The 19,077-nt window shown below is 38.2% G+C and overlaps 1 protein-coding gene across 6 annotated transcripts in view; it reads right to left on the bottom strand.

Moving 5' to 3' along the window:
• Nucleotides 1-2,825: 2,825 nt before the first annotated feature.
• ADGRG6 (adhesion G protein-coupled receptor G6) overlaps nucleotides 2,826-19,077 on the bottom strand; it is a 111,985-nt gene continuing 95,733 nt past the window's right edge. For 5 of the 6 annotated variants that reach the window (XM_030499812.1, XM_030499815.1, XM_030499810.1 and 2 more), the window contains 6 exons: nucleotides 18,411-18,679; nucleotides 16,804-16,918; nucleotides 15,499-15,782; nucleotides 11,677-11,778; nucleotides 9,552-9,704; nucleotides 2,826-5,913 (listed from right to left, as the gene is read on the bottom strand). In XM_030499812.1, coding sequence (XP_030355672.1) covers nucleotides 5,735-5,913; nucleotides 9,552-9,704; nucleotides 11,677-11,778; nucleotides 15,499-15,782; nucleotides 16,804-16,918; nucleotides 18,411-18,679 — 1,102 coding nt within the window. In that variant the 3' untranslated portion in view covers nucleotides 2,826-5,734. Of the gene's footprint in view, nucleotides 5,914-8,272; nucleotides 8,320-9,551; nucleotides 9,705-11,676; nucleotides 11,779-15,498; nucleotides 15,783-16,803; nucleotides 16,919-18,410; nucleotides 18,680-19,077 lie in introns of all 6 variants that reach the window. The other variant, XM_030499814.1, reaches the window with a different exon arrangement.

Genomic DNA, 19,077 nt, shown 5'->3' with positions numbered 1-19,077 from the left:
CCAAGTCCTGACTGTTCCTGGCCTCCCTTTCCAGTGCTCCTTCTTCCCACAAACACAGCAGCCACACCTGTGGGTTCTTTCCAAAAAAAGTAGGTGAGGCTAAAGCAGGTCATGTCCTTTGCTTCCTTCCCCAAACATCTGCCCCAGATCACCCCTCTCCCTGTATGTTGGTGCCAGCTTGGTGCTGGTGCAGGTGTGAGGTGAGAGGGACATGCCAATAAGACTCCTGGGACAAGCACACATGGTGGGGGATTCAAACTGCTTCAGAATTTTTCCCCTGAAGATGCCAGGGAATTGCAGACAAGACAGTTTGATTTTGACATGGTGCCATTTTCCAATGGAGCAGCTTTCTGATAAGTCCTGCCCCAAAACACAGCAGCACTGGGGACAGCTGTACAGCTAAGCATGTAGCTGACCGGTTCTGCACCTTGCTTGAGCTCACCTGGTAATAGGGGAAAGACTGTGTGGAGCAGAGGACCCAGCTGACGGCAGATCTGTCCCTGTGCAGTGGAGGGAAAAAGTGGTAGGGAGGTATTGGCCTGTGTGCCAGTGTCAACAGAGGGCTGCTGTTTTGTTTTCCCTCCCTGGACACTTATGCATACAGTGAATTTCTGAGTCACAGGATGGCAGCCCAGTAGATCAACTCATTTGCCCAGTACTGGAATAAGCTAGTGTGCAAGTCTGAAATGGTAAGCTGGCTCTGTTTGCTCAGCTGACAGCAGTGTAGCAGTTTCTAATTCCATTGCATCTCTTAGAGCAAGAAAGGAGGAAATGTAGCAACCAGCGAGAGAAAATAGAGACTCTGTATTGCTCTTTCCACTAAATATGCCCAAATGCAGGCAGACAGCTCTCTCCCCTTATTTCCCCAAGCGCAGAGCGTTCGCTTTATCCGGTGATGTAACAGATTGCTAAATAATAGACAAACCAGATATGAACTCTCCTACTTATCTCTGTGCTGTGGAAGAATGTGGAAGAATCTTGGTGCATTTTTCACTTGATTTTAACATCTTCACAACGAGCAATATGCCACTGCCCTCTGCTGGAAAAGAAGGAGCAGTCGTGCCAGGCGAGTGGGAAAGAAAACCAGAGTGGCATTTTGTAAATGCATTAATATTATTGCATTTACTGCACTTGGAACTGAAGCACTGCAAAAAACAGGACGGCAGGGACAGCAGGATCCCTGTGCCCACTGGGCAGAGCAGGATGCACTCCCTTACTATAGCCTTCTTCCCTTGCTTCGGTGAGCTCTCAGCATAGGAAAAACCTGGCAGTGGAAGGAAACATCAGACCAGAGTTATCAGCATTTGTTCTTTCTCCTATGCTTTGGAGAGGAGAATGGAATACTGTAGGGAGTTTTGAGAACTATCTAAAGCTATGTTTTTTGAGAACTCTTACTATAAAAATTAGTTTTAATTGACAGTGCACAAATATCCACTCTAATGGCTCTAACTACTCTAATGGCCTACCTCTATCACTGGTCAGGGTAACATATCCTCAGGAAGAGGCAAGAAATCATGCAGAAAGTGTAAGAAGATGCAAAGCAGGCCTCGACAACTACCCTTTCCCTTTCAGTCTCCTTATACTTCTTTTCTCCTTTCCCTAGCACTGCAGCAAATGATTGTCCTGAGGATGGGAGTGCCAGAATGGGGTCAGGAGATCTGAAAATTAAATAGACTGAGTGACCAAAGACCGGCTAAGCAGGGGGTGAAGGCAAAAGCCTCCTTAGCATAGCTGTAGCTGAAGCACTGGGCATGAGACGGCTGCTCCACAATCTGGTTTGCATGATTGCTTTCCCTGACATTAACTTCTAAGCCCTCTGCCTAATTTGCTGACCCATATATGGTTTTAGGTCTTTATATACAGCAAATGCATAACAACTTTTTTTATAATGGCTCCACGAATGACACACTGTTGCCCTATAACTCAGTAGCTGTCCCTGTGGTTACACAGACATGCCTGATTATAGATCAGCCTTTCAAAAGTAATAAAACGAAGTGGCATTTTATATAACTCAATGGGTTACAGTAGGAAGCTGTTAAAAGTAGAGGATTAAAATAAAATTGTTCTTGATATTTAAAAAGTGATGAAATGAGGAGAAATATAAATCCACCCCCAAGTGCTGCAAATCACTCCTTACAAGTTTGGCATCTGCCAAGATCCTTCTTGGAAAAAAACCTGGCTCCTTCCCTCAGAAGGTCCTCCCACACTGTTCAAGGCATAAAGCTCAAAGGTAATCTTCACTGTCCACTGACCCATGTGGACAGACTGTCCACAGGCATGCTCACCATCCTCGTTAATAAATGCCACTTATCACATGGGGGTTTTTTGACTGCTTTCTAAAAAGTATTACTGCTAAATCTTCATATTCTGTGCATTTTCTGTGATGAGACTTAAATACAGGGGAGCAGAGCTGACATATTTTAGCCAGTTTCTGTATTCTTTAAAGGTAAATATTTAAAGCTAGGCCATTAGTGTGTTAAATCTAATGTTTATACATTAGTGTGCATTAATCAAGTGATTGGCTGACTATAATATTTCAGCAGTGGTCATTCAAAGTATGATTACAAGCTGAATCAAGTTACTGATAATGAGGGAATACAGTCAGCTGGAAAGAAACACATGAACAGAAATAACTCCAGAGTTTTAGATTATTCATTTGTGTTACTTCTAAAAGATCATCCCAGCATATTGTCTGTTGCCTTGATTTTCCTTTCATTTCTATGACATGGCTGCTACCATAAATAAATGAACTTGCATAACTTTCAGATCATTCACTGGATGTGGCACTGAGTAAATCACAAAAGGAAAAATCATATTCTGCAAAATGCATTCCTCCGATGAGATGGAGTTAGTCTTGCACATTTATTTCCAACATTTTGGCTAGGCATGTACCTGTCTCACATACTTAATAAACAGAAGATTATTTTCCAGAATTACACTGAGTAATTTTTGCCATTAAACACTAAAAAGGAAAAAAAAAAAAATAAAAATCAACCATTCACTATTAAAAGACTTTAATTACTTGGAACACTAACATCAAGAATGTTTGCTTGAAAATGTTTCTTTCCACTTTAGCCCATCTTCAAACCTGTTACACTATATTCCACTGACTAATATTACAAATCACACTGACATGTTTCCTCACACTTATAAAAGATAGAACTACAGTAAATTGTTTCACAAGGTGTTTGGAAAAAACATATATAAGAAATTATTCTTTCCCTCTTCTTCTATGATGAAGCAGAAGCTCAGTTTTAAAGTACAAGAACAGTCATTATAGAGCTAAATATATTTGACATATTTAACCTCACAAATAAATAAATATATACAAGGGAGGTTACAGCATGTCAACTACAAAGTAGAATATTACATTGTAGAATTGAGAGCATTCAAGAGCATCTAACTGACACAGTTTAAGATTACTACATGGTAGTAAAAAAAGAAAGAGAAAAAAATCTTAATTCAGCAAAAATATAGGTAGCTATACATTAAACTGGTAGGTTACAGTTCAGCTTCAGCCAGGATACGATGTTTGCTTTTTATTTATATTTTACTGATCTGTTACATTTTATTGATTCCTCATTTTTCCAGGAATGTTTGGTTATCCTTCTCTTCACTTCTGAACACCTTAATCAGGTAGAAATCTCACAGTAAGCTGCTATGTGAACACTATTATCTACAGCAGGTAAGCAAGTGGGATGATAAAAGTTCAGTAAATGCTTGTACATAATCTCTCCCTAAATCATTTCCCTTATTAAAGATATCTGACAACACTCATCCCTGCTAATAATTAGATTTTAAGTGAATCAGGTTGACTTTCATTCATATCACCATGTAAGTATTTGCAGTTATGAGAATGAGGTTTCATTAAGGTCTGTGTAGTGACGGCAGTGTTTTTGGACAGAACACCATCAGGGCATCCTCCTCCCACCAGGTGTTTGCAGCCAGGGAAAATATGCCATTTGTGCGGTCACAGCATTAAATGATCTCTGCACGCAAAAGCACATGCAAAGAGCAAAGAGAGGCACAAATCCACATCCCTAATCACTAGAACATCCACCTGCTTGGCAACTGAAAAATCTCAGCACAACTTTCTGGTCCCTTCTGAGTACTATAAATAAATATCTGGCTAAAATGTTTTTGTTTAAAAAAAGTCTTTTCAAAAATGAAAACTTCCATGAGGAAACACTCTCCTCTGAAAACAGTATTTAAAAATACCTTTGATGTTTTGGCCTATTCCTTCAGCAACATGTGCAGTTACAATTTCTGTAAAACCTGTCATGGGGCAAGACATGCTTCATGAGGAGAGATGCACTTCTGGCAGTCATGGCCACATGCCAATGTGTCACACATTTATAGAGATTAAAACAAGTAAGCATTTTATGTTCTTGTCTGTTCTCTGCATACATACAACTCAATGTCACTGTGCACACAGTATAGTAATGCGAAATTCTCTAACGTTGCCTAAATGCTGTTTAAACTCTGTGCCTCCAACAACCTCAATCAAGTCAACCAACAGAGGGGCAGAAGAGGAATACTGATACTGATAACATTATGGGCCCGGAAAGATGTTATTTATTTATTACTGGTAAATGTATTCCAGGTTATTCTAATGTTGCAATGCCATGTGATGGAGGTGTCTATACATACAGTATATCTGAAGTACAGAGACTGACAAATGAACCCATGGGTTTACAAAGTATTCATCTTGCATTTAAATACTTAAGTTTTAGCACCGTTCATTTTTCTTGGATTGTGGTACACATTGTGGTTTCCTGTCATATTTACTGTGTGCATTATTATAAAAACATGTGGAGAGTCCTGTGTATATATTTATACATCTATATATAGCTGCATGTCTTCTATTTTGTTTAGTGAAAAAGAATATTAAACATAGAATTGTGATGAGAGATGCCCATTTTACCAATCAATAAATGTTGAAACATGACTTCGTGTAAACTTCGGATTTATCTGTGTACTTCTTGTGCCCAGATGGAAACAATACATATGACTGTGTTTCCATATATATCAATGGGTTTAATATTTGCAAGAGTTACTAACGACCTGCATGCCCTTCTCAGCCAGCACGTCTACATAGTAAGTGTGTTTCTTTGTACATGGATATAAAATAGCCTGAATTTACAGCACATACTCTTTTGGTAAGCAAGATTTGCATGATTAGGTCTATTTAGTGAAAAATGGTTTAAAATAACCCTTTAACACTGGTGTTAGGGTTTTTCACTTATGAATAAAAACCAGACAGCACTAGACAGTCAAGAAGCAAGAATCTAACAAGTGTCATAGGGAAAAATACATATTTTTCAAAAGAAACAGACCATCAGTAAACTGTTCAATAAGAGCTTTTCTGTACTGCATGTCATGTCTGCTATTTTCTCCACGAGTTAAGACTCTCTTCTGTCTGGACTATATAATTTAGAGATAGGCTTGTGGCTCGTCAGTCTTAAAAAATATTTACACAGGATTACAATTAGCTGTCCAGGCATCATGTTGGCTGGCACACATTTAAAAACAGCTCAATACCATGGTGGAAAAATTGTCTTTTTCCACAACAGTAAAAAGGTAGAGAAATCAGTCCTTGAGTGGGAGCTGTTAACAGGAGAATATTATGAACTGGGAAAAAATAACTAAACAGGTCACATTCTATGACATCCAGTATTCTCAGTTCCAAGAAGACTTTCTGTCTTCCTTCAGTTTAAAAAACTCAGAAGTCCAGTTAGAACTTTGTGCTGTGACTAAATGTGTCGGACATGATGATATTTTTATAGAAGTTGTCGGAGTGAGGATTACAATATCCCTTGACCTTGTCAATAACCTGGTGGACAGGGATAATTGATGCCTGTTCTCCATCCTCTTGGGCAAATTTTGAAGATGGCTTGTCAAGATAAACATTCTCTAGAAAGAGGAAAAAACAACAACAAGAAGTTAAGGCTTCTTAAGCAAACTCATAGTTTAACAGGTCTAACAATGTCACTCCCACAAAGATACGCCTTCATTTGCCAGTACTGCTGAATGAAATTACTGCCCGAAAGGCCAGCAAAGAACTTTCTGGCTTGGCATTGCTTCTTCTAAATTCTTTTTGAGATGCTTGGTTTTGCGGGCAGACCTCTCAAGGTCCCTCTTGAAATTTTCCCACTATTCTTTTGCCTGAAGTGTAGCTGAATCCTATGACCTTTTATTACATTAATTTACTGTTGATGCTTTGAATCTTACAAACTAAAAACATTCTGATGTTTTTAGCACTGGAATAGGAGTTACTTCCATAACGTCTGGCGCATAACATCTCCACACAATAAAGTAGGGGAAAACGACAATAAAAGGATTTAATTATTTCAATAGTTGAGGTTTTAAGGTATGCACAGAAATAATGTACTCTGTGCAAGATATAGCAGAAGATGACTCGCATTTTAAAAAAGACAACCAGACTGAAACTGGCCTAAACTTTGACTTGCCTAGCATCCCTTTGTTTTGTCCATAATATGGAGGGTACTGAACAACTGTGGGGAGAAAAAGATGCAGAAAACTGGCATCCCTTCACGGTTCAGGTGCTATCAGCCAAGGGTGGAGCTGAAGAGAAAAAGGAGCAAGGCATTTCCCAGCCGAGCTGGGAAAGTGCTTCAGCAGCTAACACTATTGCTGTTCAGAGAACGGTCAGTAGGTAGAGCTCATGTAGTGAGCAATGAGATGAGAGTGCCTGTATCTCATTTTCTCAAGTACAAGTCCTAATGAGCTTTCTTATCCTTCCACTGCAGTGAATAAAGCTGGAATTAATTCTCTTAACCCAGGCAAGTTTTGGACCCTTGCAAGCCAACAGTAAGATGGAGCATCCTGTGAAGCAATGTTTTCTACAAGTGACATTTTTGATGGCTGTTTACAAGACTAGTGAAATCACCTTCAAAAATTCCTTGCTAAAGGATCATTTAAGAATTTAGCCTATTACTTAAACTATGATTTCATACAAAAAAAATCTTATAGAAATAAATTAACTAAAAGTAAACAGAAAAGTAACGCGCCCCTGCAGAAGTCATGGTATCAAGCCATAAAAAGTGTTGCAAAGGAGAAATGGATTGCAGAGCAAGATATCAACAGAGTTTTACTCATGACAAAAGAAACAGGCATGTTCAGGCATATCAGGATGATTTTTTCAAAGCACGCAATAATGTCCATGAATTGCAGCAAATAACGCCATGTCCAATAGCAATCTGCTGAGTACTGTGTGCCTTTCCAATGTATGCATTTACCAGCCAATGGTACTACATTTTGAAGTTTTTCTACACATTTAATATCTTATTACAAAGTTAATTCTCAGTCTTTAGGGAAAGTTTTTGAAATCTGTTGCAAATACGTACACTTTTTTCACGAGGCATCATTACATTGTTAAATACCAGCTATTTCCTCATGAAATTTGCATGCACAGGAATTACATAAGGCCTTTGAAACCATTGGAAGGTGCTTTTTTTTTTTTTTTTAGGTCAGTGGGCTTTGCGCTTAAGTACAGGGTTAAAATCCTGTATCACTGAAGTAACTGGTAGTTTTACCACCAAAATTTCTGCAGAAATAATCTTAACTTCTAATTCACAGAAGTGTCATATGTAGTACTATCTACAAGTTTGCATCAGACCCCTAGACAACTGGGCCACAAGATGCTGAAGTGATCTCTTTCCTTCGCCCAGTAGGATCCACCCAATATTTATGTTCCAATCGGCGCATTCTGCATTCAACCAGCAGTTCACAGCATGGCTTTCAGGCAGATATATATATATAGTTTGTCATTCAGAGTTATTTTGGGTGTGACTAGATATGAAAAGCCACAGCTAGAAGACTAATTCCGTAATGGCCATAGACCAAATAGAAATACAGTATCTTGAAATTCCAGTAATAACTTTAAAAAATATTAAAACATTTTCTAGGACTCAATCAGTTTGCTTTTGCTTTTTATTGTATGCTTTGTGTATGGGTGTTTCAACTCAATCTCCTTTCCCCAGACTACTGTACACAGGCATTAATGTCAGGACATGGCCTATTTTCTAAAAAGGTATCTTCCAAATGCTTTATGCCCCATGCAGAGTGCAGACACCCAGACTCTGAAGCTCACTTATCCTTTGATTCAGCATCAATGGTGCAAGATGTAATAGTGAGAAACAAGCAGCGTTTCTGATTAGCAAAGTCCTTTGTGTCAAAGAGGACATCATGCAAGAGGCATCCCTCCACCCTGTTTGGCCCATGCATTCAACAAAAGCAATTCTCACTTTACCTGTAATGCTCCACCACTGATGAGGAAAGGGCTTTAGAAGACATTATCTATACCACAAACACATGAATGCTTGTGTCAATTCCAGAGAGCACATTAAAACCAGATTAACAAGAGTTGCCAAGACATGTAGCTATTACATTATTTGTCTGCAATTTAGCTAAGACATCAAACAACTTTAGCTGTATTAAAAATCAGAATCTGAATGTTATTTTCTATTACTTTAACACGTGAGAAGATATGTCATTATATAAAAACCCAACCTTAGCAAAAATTCCTTTGGATTATCACAATAAAATGTGTATTTTCAGAGGTCAAAGCAAAATGTATTCCAATCTTAAAAGTAGAGAGAAAACTGTGGTATTCCCTTAACACCCAATAAACCATCACATTACAAACTATGATTACATTACCAACTGCAGCCCCTTTTAGGAAATAATTTATGTATGGGATTAAGCTCACCACTTTTGAAGAAAGTACACGAGCATGCAAGTTTCTTTTAACTTCTTATCTGGAACTGTTTTATTGTTTTGCTTTAAGAATGCACTGCAAAAGCTCCAGCATTAAGTCTTTTTAATTGTCAGACCGATAAAAAGCCCTGAGTCCAACAAAACATTCAAGCATATTTTTATCATTAACCCCAATACTAAGGGTCTAAATGTTGATCTGTCATGAGTACAAATGAGAATTCTCTGTCTGCAGAAGAGAGCTTGCTCTGCAGCAGACAATGCTCTCCTCTCATTAAATTAAAAGCAGCACTGTGATCGATGAATATTATAGATGCTGTTTGTGGAAGACTGCTGACAGAAGTGTCCCTTGATAGGAGAGAATGCTGAAGACAGCTTGCTTAGGGCAGTTGGGTGCATGGCACATCAAACCTGAGACGGCAGCAGCGATAGGTACCCTGGTGAGGCAGGCCCCAGATGTGTGCTCCAGCACAGCTGCGAATGGCAGTGCTGAAGCAAGCTCAGGTACACCGGGGTATTTCTAAGATACTGGTCATTTTTACTGTATTCAAAGCAAATGTTCTTCATGTACAATCTCAATAACTAAGAAAGACATACACTCTGAAAATACCCGATGCATAGCCCCTCATGCTGATGGATGCACTGAATATTGGTTACTGAGAAAATAACAGTAAGATTCCTATTAAACAGTAACATATATTTTAAAAATACCGAACCTATACAAATGGATGAAATTTTCTCACATTAACCTTTGGGTAGGAATCCCTACCGTGCCTCTAACATGAAACTACATACTCACAGATGCAAGAACTCACCTGTATGGCTGTTTCGTTTGCAATATGTATTCGTTGTAGATTTTGATTTGGATGTTAAGTAGGTTGAATTGGAGCCAATGGAACTAGAGGATAGGGATTTCCCAAGATTATCAGAACTCTTCTTTATAATATTGGTTGCTGTTTTGCTCCAATCTAAAAATGATTGAAAAGTTTTACATAACTAATTACCATAGGTACTAAATGCCTAATTTATTCAATTGTGAACATTTCAAGTATCAGATACATTTCTTAATGTTGGTTCTAACACACAGCCTGTCCTTTTCCTGTTAGGTAGCCTCTTTTGTTCTTAAGAAATACACGAATTATTCCAACTTGATTTACTTTGCTGTTTACCACAATAGTTAAATTTGCTTCATAAATCAAATAAAATAGCTAATTAAGACCAGTAAACTTATTGAGGAAAACCGACACTTAAAAATTCACCATAAGTGTCCCAATACCAGTAGAATAAATGTATCTAACTACTTTATCACATACTTGCAGGTAGGTACATTATTCACTGTACTGCAGTTAAACTCACAAAGTGGAAGAGAAGTCCAAACCAAAGGCACATGGACCACTTTCACCTTGATTCAAATCAAGACAAATATTTTATCTTAAAATATTGCTGTAGTGTATAGGTTACAATTTCTCTGATCTAGCTACGGCAGTATTGCAAGGCTTTAGCTTGTTTGTTTCTTTGCCTTATCACAGCATGCCCTTAAATATTCTTCAACTGGATAGGTATGCAAGTTCACATTTGGCTACGTTTCACTGTTCTGCCTGAAAACTATGCCAGGTTCACGGAGAATCAAACCAGCCTGTGGGGTTGGACTGGTTAGTGCTAGGCATAATGGCCGCACATTAACTATACCACCGAAGTACTCAAATCCTTCAGTTTTTTATTTCTATCGTACCCACAACGGCAGCATAAAAATCTGGAAATAATTTGATCCATCTGTGTTTTCCAGTTCAGGAATTACAGCATGAACCACACGGAAACTGAACAGATGAAACAATCTAGATGCCTGATTAGAATGAATATGCTTTTCCTAATTTGTATTAACTCTTTAAAATCATGAATCAGATTTTCTTACTACAAAGTGAAAGCATAAATGTTTTACAGTGTACAATGACAATGCATTCCCTAAACAAAACAGAACAAAACAAAGCAGAAGTCTTGATGGCAAAGAAGTTACTTAAAAACTTGAAACAAATCTTGGATGCCACGAGACAAAGGATACAAGGATATTTGGAGCACTGTTATTATCCAGGATATACAAGCTTACCTTACTAGGCAATAAGTTTATGCCACCTTACATCAACTATAGATTTCAACCCTGGTCATTGAGCAAGAATCATATAAGCAAAAATTACATGGTTCCATCAGACAGCAAAACAAGATCCAGCTCCTAAACACAGGGGTCTAATGCCATCTGAGGTGGCCAAAGGTGCAAGAGACTATAAATGCAGTGTCCCAAACGTTGTACTTTTAAGTATCCAAACCAACTGCTCTCCTTGCTCTTCCAGAGTTGCAGATGAAGATGAACTTCAATTCTGGAACCTAATTAGGCTTCTGCAAAAGGAATTTTCTATGGTTTTGAGTCTTTAGTGGTCTCTCTGAATTATATGGTGAAGTACAGAACAGTTTGAAAAGGCAAAGATAAAAGCAAAAGAAGTCAGAGTATTTCTATCTGCTTTTTAATAATTGGTCCTAGATCGACCTCACAGTCCACACAATTCAGTCAACAAACTGTAATGTAGGAGAAATGTGGTAAGATTGGCTTTTTAATGACAGAGTTTGAATCTCTGGATCTTCGTTTATTTATTTATTTTTCTCAGGGTCCAAAGGGCCTTCTGAAATTACACTTACAGCACTACAAAATTCACCAGCTGCCTTCAGTGGAAAACTGAAAGAGAAGGCTTGAGAAATTTTATGAAGTGATATATGAAAAGTCCCTTGGCAATTGTTAGTAGTGAAGTGAAATGACAGGCTATGATTAATCTATTTTTCCACATCTCTGGCTTACATTGTGTTATATTAAAAATAACACAGCAAGCTGTTCACCTGGACTTTTATAGACTATTGCAGCACCTAAGGAGGGGAGCTATGAATGGCTTTTACCTGAATTGTCTGCCAGTCGGAATCTGCCACAACAAAGATGTCTCCTCCATTGCTTCTGCACATTTTCTTTCATGGCACAATGGAATACAAATATAAACAAACCTGCGACCAAAGCAAACAAACAGCAAATGAAGCATGCATTTATAAATAAACAGATTAACTAATGTCTGCTAAAACAAAGACTATGAACCGCAAGCAAAGGAAAATAATTTTAAAGTTTTGTTACTGTCATCTATGCCTCCTTTAGGAGATATGGCAATTAATTAAATCTTTTCTAACCTCTAGCTGCCATGTCAGTGTCTGGAGAGAGGAAGGGAAATCTGAAGAGGGAGAATAGACACTGTTGTTTTAGATCCAGCTCAGTGTGAATCTTCTAATTATTTTTTTGGCTGAGAGGGAAATAACTAAAAGGTTTTGTCTTTGAACCAAATGAGTATTTTGCACCGAACAGGACTGCAAGAGCCAGACTGCAAAGTAAATACAGGCACTATTACATTAGCAAGGAGATATTTTATCTCCTCCTGTTCCGCATCTATAGAACTCTGGACTGTATTCTTTTAGAACCAGAAGTCTTGTAATTGGCACTAAAGAATGCCCTGGAAAAGAGCACTTTGATTTATGTGCATCTGATGCATGTACTTGAAATGATTATGAAAATGGTAAGAATATGTTTTCAAGTACTAATTAGGTGTCCAGATACTTACTTCTGAAGAAAATTACCGGGTTTGTGCATGCAATTGCAATAAATGTGTTTAAGAATGTTTTTGTAGAGTTTATTTTTTGCATGCAATTGTATAATATTTATTTTCAAGACAGAAGGTAAGCATCTACCATGTGGTAAAGGAGGTCTTAACTGGGCGTATGATACAATTTCATCATTCTACAGAGATATTTTGGAGCTAAATATAGAAGTTGGAAGTCTCATATGCTCCTGGCTCTTCCCAGGCAGGCACTAGCTGCGGAATCTTCCGTCGTTCTCTGGTTTGGCCTGTTCTTGTTTTACTCTTATTCTCTGGGAGAGAGCCAGCCTGAGGTTGAACACCTGATGGCAAAATGTCACTGCCAAATCCCTCATGATTATATCTTAAACGTGAATAAATACTACCTAATGTGGGCAAATGTGGTTAAGTACCATCCTCTAAAACTGTCCCTTTATGATCATCATGAATAGTTCTGTATAATAATGCCTACTATGTTTCAGCTGGTAGAGCACAATGGCAGGGTATAGCTGGGAAAAAGTGCTCTGGAGCATAAAATTATCCTCTTTCCTCCAAAGCGCTAAGGTCTAATTTTGCATGAATGCATGTCATTGAACTGGACTTCTATTTGCTTATAGTCATCAGGCCAGGCTGAGAGCACTGAGATCAGTTAACTTTAGGTAAAGGTTGTGTCATGAAACACCTTTTTTTGCAAAGTTTTTCAAGAGCTGATAGGAAAAAAAAAAAAAAAGAAAAGCACTATTTAGGAACGGCAAACATGCCTTAATACATCCCAACACAAGCTCTGTTGCACTACAGTTTTTCTGTTCAGTAAAATATTTCTTTGTGTAATTTGTTTTAAGCACACAGTAATTCCAATGCAATCATTAGCAGCTCTTACAGGCTTAGAGATAACCAGTTGTTTGTGGCCCAAAGTCCCTCTTAGCACTTCTGCACAGCTACACACTTACTAAATTGATGTTTAATTAAGTTCTGGTGAATGTCTGGACCATTCTGAATGGTTAAAAAAGAAAATGTGTATGTCTATAGTAATACAAAACAAATGTACTGCATCAAGTACTTTGCCTTTGCCCTGTCTGGGCTTGGTCTCCGATTTGTTTTTCTGTATTCATTATTCATTAAGTTTACAATGTGCTTTAGTAGCACAGTTTTGGTTTTGCTTCCCAGAGCCAAATCAGACCCTAGGCTTGGCTCTGACTTGAAAGTATTTGGCTTGCCCAGGCATATATATAAAATGAGCAGCCAAAAAAAGATGTTCCCAGTTTTTTTTACTCTGAGCGTTAAAGAGAGAAAAATCATTTCCTATGTAGATGAAATAGCAAAGTACAGTAACACCAGTAGTTGCTGCAATTTACTTTTTCACTGACAGTGCACAGAAAACTGTTGATCGAGGCTGCTGGTATAGCTTAAAATACTCATGCAGGTTTCAAAAACTTGAGAGAGAATAAACATGTTTACTGAGGTCTTCAAAATTAAGCTCATTCTTATACTGATGAAACACTTGCCAGACTTCGCCCAGCTTTTTGGTGCTAGGAAATGCTTCCTGAATACGAGTACTAATTTTTCCTTTGCTCCATTCCATCCCCTTACTGCTACATGTACACTGCACCAGTTATATGTGATTTTAAATATCCTCTTCCTTGTTTCCTTAGCTTTGCCTAGCTCTTTCTAACACAGCAATAAGCATTTTGAGATACAGGATTGTTATCTTCCTGTGCTTGATGTGACATGCCTGAGCATATACCATGCCATCATTGCTACCAAAATCTGTGAAAAGCTCCTCACTCTTTTTTTTGCATTTACTCCTCAGCTTTTTCAGCTTCATCTTGAGACTTAACTGCCTTCCAAATATTCATTTTCCATTGAACAGTGTTATTACCCCACAGAGACTTAAGCAGTGGCGGTCAACCTTGTGTGCACTCTGCACATACAAGCCTAATTGATTGCACTGGAAATTCTGGTTACAGAGAACTTGTTCAATTTGGTCCTTGGCATGCTTTTCAGAGTTTCAACCTTTTTTCATGTTCTTCCCATACTTCTAATCTCTCTAGGCCCTTCTAAATTTCTAACAGGGACACATTGCAGCAAATACTTCATTATGCTGCTAGGGGAGTATCAGAATCTGTCCTTTGGAAAAAAAATCTTCAGTAAGAACACCACATCCAAACAATTTTTGCCATTTTGCCTAAGTATTTTAAGTTGAAACTGAACCAAACCAAAACCCACAACATTATTCTCTTTCCACGAATGCTCCATAAATCTTTTAGCGCAGTAAACATACCTCAGCTGTAAGAGAGAAAATCTACACAGTGTCACAGTAAGTACTTCTTTTGTAAAGGGAAGATATTTTGCTGACCCTGGGAAAACTTATTTCTTATCTCAGTATTTGTGTGGCGTAACACAAGCCCCTCCAATGACATTGGAGGACAATGGTACATACGCAAATTTCAGCTCTGAGCTGAAATTCTTTTAAAAGTCACCTATACAATTCTGTAATCTATAACTGTTTGATTACAATTTACAGCACTTTCAAAAGGATGAACTACGCTGGAAAGGTAAATATTCAAAACTTCACTAAAGGTAACCAAAAAAAAAAAAAAAAAGCTGACTATAACAGTCACTGGATTTTCCTTAAAGAACTAAAGGATATCCCATATATCTGTGCTACCTATCCACATTGAAACAGGACTAAATTTTGTTTTATGAGCTTCTCATGCCTTAATAAAATAGTTACGAGCCTTACAGATTCCCTACAGGAATAAATTAAGGACAGAGGCTTCCTATATTTGTTATAATCAGTGAAAGGAAATGTTGAAGGTCATACAGCATCTATCTCAGCAGTGATCACTGAAGACTGTCAGCTAGGAATAGCATTATTTATTATACAGCGCATTTTATGGAAAAGACTTTGAAGCACTAATTACTTTAACTAAGACATTCAAGCCATATGTAGTTGGTAACATTATTTCACATAAAGGGAAACTAATGATGGTTTAGTATAAAGGGAAAAACTACAGTGCTTGGATCTGAGCTTCCTAGTCAAATCACTGGACGTAACATGTCCCAGAACAGCAACAGTTCAAATATTATTTGTTCAGCTTACCTTGCAGTGAATTGAAAATTGAGAAGAGGTACAGGAAAGGAAGAGTTAAGGGACCCCAGGCAAAAAAGGCAAAGCCCCATGTCATGCCCAAGAGGAAGGTCAGGCTGATCACGCTACGGAGGTTCCTCAGGATCTCTTCCTTCAGGCTCCGGTTAGTTCTTTTCCCATTCCTCCCACAGATCTGCACCATCACCACAATAAACATGGCAACATTCATCAGAAACATGATTCCAAAGTATCCAGCACAAGTCACATAAAAGACAACTTCATTCTTGATCCAGCAGCTGTAAAAAAATATGAAAATATGACCATTTTTAGGTAATGCAAACTATACTCCGACTATTTATATGCCTACAAGGAAAATCCATTTATATCTGGTATTGCTGATGCTGAGCTATACTTTAACATGAAACCTTTGTCTATTTTCTGTTTGTAAATAGGATCAAGTTTAGTGACATCTTAAATGAACACAGCCCATAGTACTAGCATGCCAGAAGTCTGAGGGTTGTACTGCATTTTTGTTGAAACTAATTAAAAAGGAAATCTGGCCTCAGATACAAGCTGTGGGAACTGCAATGCCATCATGGAAAGTTTAGACTCAGTGTGCGTAGCTTCACCACTTTCTTCTGTGTGATGCATAGGATGCTTTAGTAACAGAATGGGAAAACTTGGATTTTCACTGTCAAAATCCCAAGTTTCTGTCACTTGAGTGAAAGGAGAACTCATACATCCCTGGAGAATAAGCAGGATGACTAGTCCTTTGTGGTAGCCATTTGACAGTTGGCCATGTGAGAGACCTAGCTTATTCCTCCAATAGCAAACGGCCAGAATGCTTAGCATGATACTATAATAAAAATACAAAATGACAGCTTTGCCAGGCAAGGAACAGAAACAAGGTAACAGTCATGTAAAAAATATGGCATTTGGAGATTATTATCTTGGCATCAAGAGAAGAACATAGAAAGCTAACTGAACTACATTGACAAAAGGCTGGTTTATTTACAAAGGAGACTTTTTATAACACTTCTTTCTTTGCTCTTACCTATAGTTTTCATTTAAGGTAAACCAAACCAGTTATTTCTATTTTATTTTCATGACAAGAGGAGTGCCTGTACCTGGCACGGGGTAATGCAGATTTCCCTACAATTCTTCTTACAGCCTTCTTTACATTTCAGATTCAAATAATTTAGAAGACCCACTTTGCCTGTTTAATGCACCTCAGACTTTTCCAAAGCATCTGACCAATGCAATTTTTTCTTTCCTATTTTAAATGCTAAATGGTAGGAGATTAAAAGAAATACTCACAAGTCGTCTCCTCCTTGTCCATTAGCATCTTTGCCGTATAACTGTTTGCCATATATATGACTGGAATTTGTATTAGCACTTGCAAAAACAATTGCTATCACCAGACCTGGCAAACCTGTAACACAAGAAAATTGGCAGCTTGCTTTCAAATCTCCTAAAACTTCAAAATCACCATGCAAAGCCAAATTACTGATGTCTCCACCCTTATTGCTTTAGTACAGAATGTCCTGAGGTAGTTCTGTCAGAAAACTGCACAGAGAAGTAGAAGGAAACAATTTTTCAAACAGTACAAATGTGCAATACTTTCAAAGAAATTAACAGGTATTAACTGAATAAGCCTCAAAATGTTCTGTAAGGTAGAAAATGTTATTTTAGTACACAATATGGAAACTAAAGTAAAATAATCTCCCTTAATTACCAAATTTGCAATTGCATGCAGGCTCTCATAGTGAGAAGAAGGTTAACAAACTATTACAAAATGAGATCTAATGGAGGGCTGATACTGGGAGTTTTGGGGGAGATGTTTTTTCAGAGATGCTGATGTCACCTGATGAGGCTGGGGAACTGGGGAATGTGAACTTGAACCTGTAGTTTCTCCACTGCTTCTCTCAACTGTAACTGTGTGTTATGTGTGTGCATTATTTCTTAATAATAAGGTAAAGGGAATATTTTGGTAAAATAGACAGCTATGTGGAAGAGAACTCTGTGCAGAGAGGTACAGCTCACACAAAAGAAATGTACGTTTCCTGACATGCCTTATTTACATGTCTTATCCTTGCTAAGACAAAACAGATTCGAAGGGGAAGAGGTTAATTTGCTTTTCCGATCACTCCGTCCTTGTCCTCTGCTGAGGCTGCCAAAGAGGATGCTGGCTGCCAATGGAAAGACATCAATTATCAGCTGGACTGAGATCAGTGCTCTAGCCATGAGGTTAATAGTTTTGTATTGTGTTGTATTATTTCAAACACAGTATGTGCATTCAGGCAGAAGGCGCAGATTCCTGATACAGAAAAAAAAAATGAAGAGTAAAAGCCTTGCTGCCTGAGCCTCGCAGTTATTTTTCAATATTACATTTTCCATTTCAGTCCTGCTGTGTACACTGCTTAGGGCAGGCAGGATCTCTCTGTGGTTTAAACACTGTGCTGAAGCTCGGGAAGTTTTTTTTGTTTCCGATTCTGCCATAGGCTTGTGCTTGTTGGGAAGAAACTAAGTTGGATTCAAAGCTTTTTGAAAGTCAATGCAAAGATTCCCATAGGCTTTGTAGTAACTGCAAGAGTTTCTGAATTCACTGTGTGCCACGGTTCTCCATCTTTGATGTGACACTAGTATTTCACCTCTCCCATTCTGGCATCTCTGGAAAGTTCATCTGGTCTCTACACTCCTCCTTGGGCTGTGAGCTGCTCTGGACGGGGAGTTCCAGTTATGGTGTATTTGCACAGAATTAATACAGAGGAATTTGGCAACAGAGAAGGTTTACTGCACCCGGGCACCACCACATGGAAAACGTCACACAGACTTTGATTCTGCTCTGCATTTGTGACAGAGAGATTTTATAAGGCATCATTTCAAAATACATGCTATGTAAATATTGCCGCTACTGAACTCACCCCAGCCAATGATGCAAAACTTCAGTATGTATCGCCGTATATACGTGTTGAACACTTTCACCAGAGCAATGTACATGTGAACGGCTTCCAGTCCCATCCATGTAAAGGTGGCCAGAAGAAAAAAGTGCAAAAGTGCAGCTACAGCTATGCAGAGGCCATCTATGTCAAAGGATGCAATCCAGCCATCAAGTAAGAAGATCAGGTTAAGAAAGAGCAGGGCTGTGCTCAAGTTCATCAGGATTTTGGATGGATAATCTCTTCGCAGCTTCCTAATGAGAGAAATACAGGTGCATGTGATTAACTGGCTTCAATCACCCAAGCCACTTACTGGGATCTGCTGCTATCTATAAGCTTTTATGGTAATAAAGCATAATGATGTGTACTTCTGTGTGATATCACTGCAGGCTTCTGCTGTATGTGATGCAGGAAAGCTACTACTTCTCTGGGTCCTTAATAAGATAATTAACTGCCACAGTATTTTAGCAACTGATTTATTATTAAACCCCCTTCAAATTAAATATAACACAATGTGTTTTGTACTTTAAATGAAAACTGAAGAAAATTAAAAGAAAACTTTCAAAATGCAGCTGACCAGAAGCTCATCTGATAATTTTCTATGTAAATCTTTGCTTAATTTTTGGAATATATAGTTCAGTGCATAATGTTT

Source organism: Strigops habroptila, chromosome 10 (assembly GCF_004027225.2).
Source record: "Strigops habroptila isolate Jane chromosome 10, bStrHab1.2.pri, whole genome shotgun sequence".
NCBI lineage: Eukaryota > Metazoa > Chordata > Aves > Psittaciformes > Psittacidae > Strigops > Strigops habroptila.
Note: the sequence above shows the minus strand (reverse complement) of the source record. Positions and strands in the feature narration are given on the sequence as shown.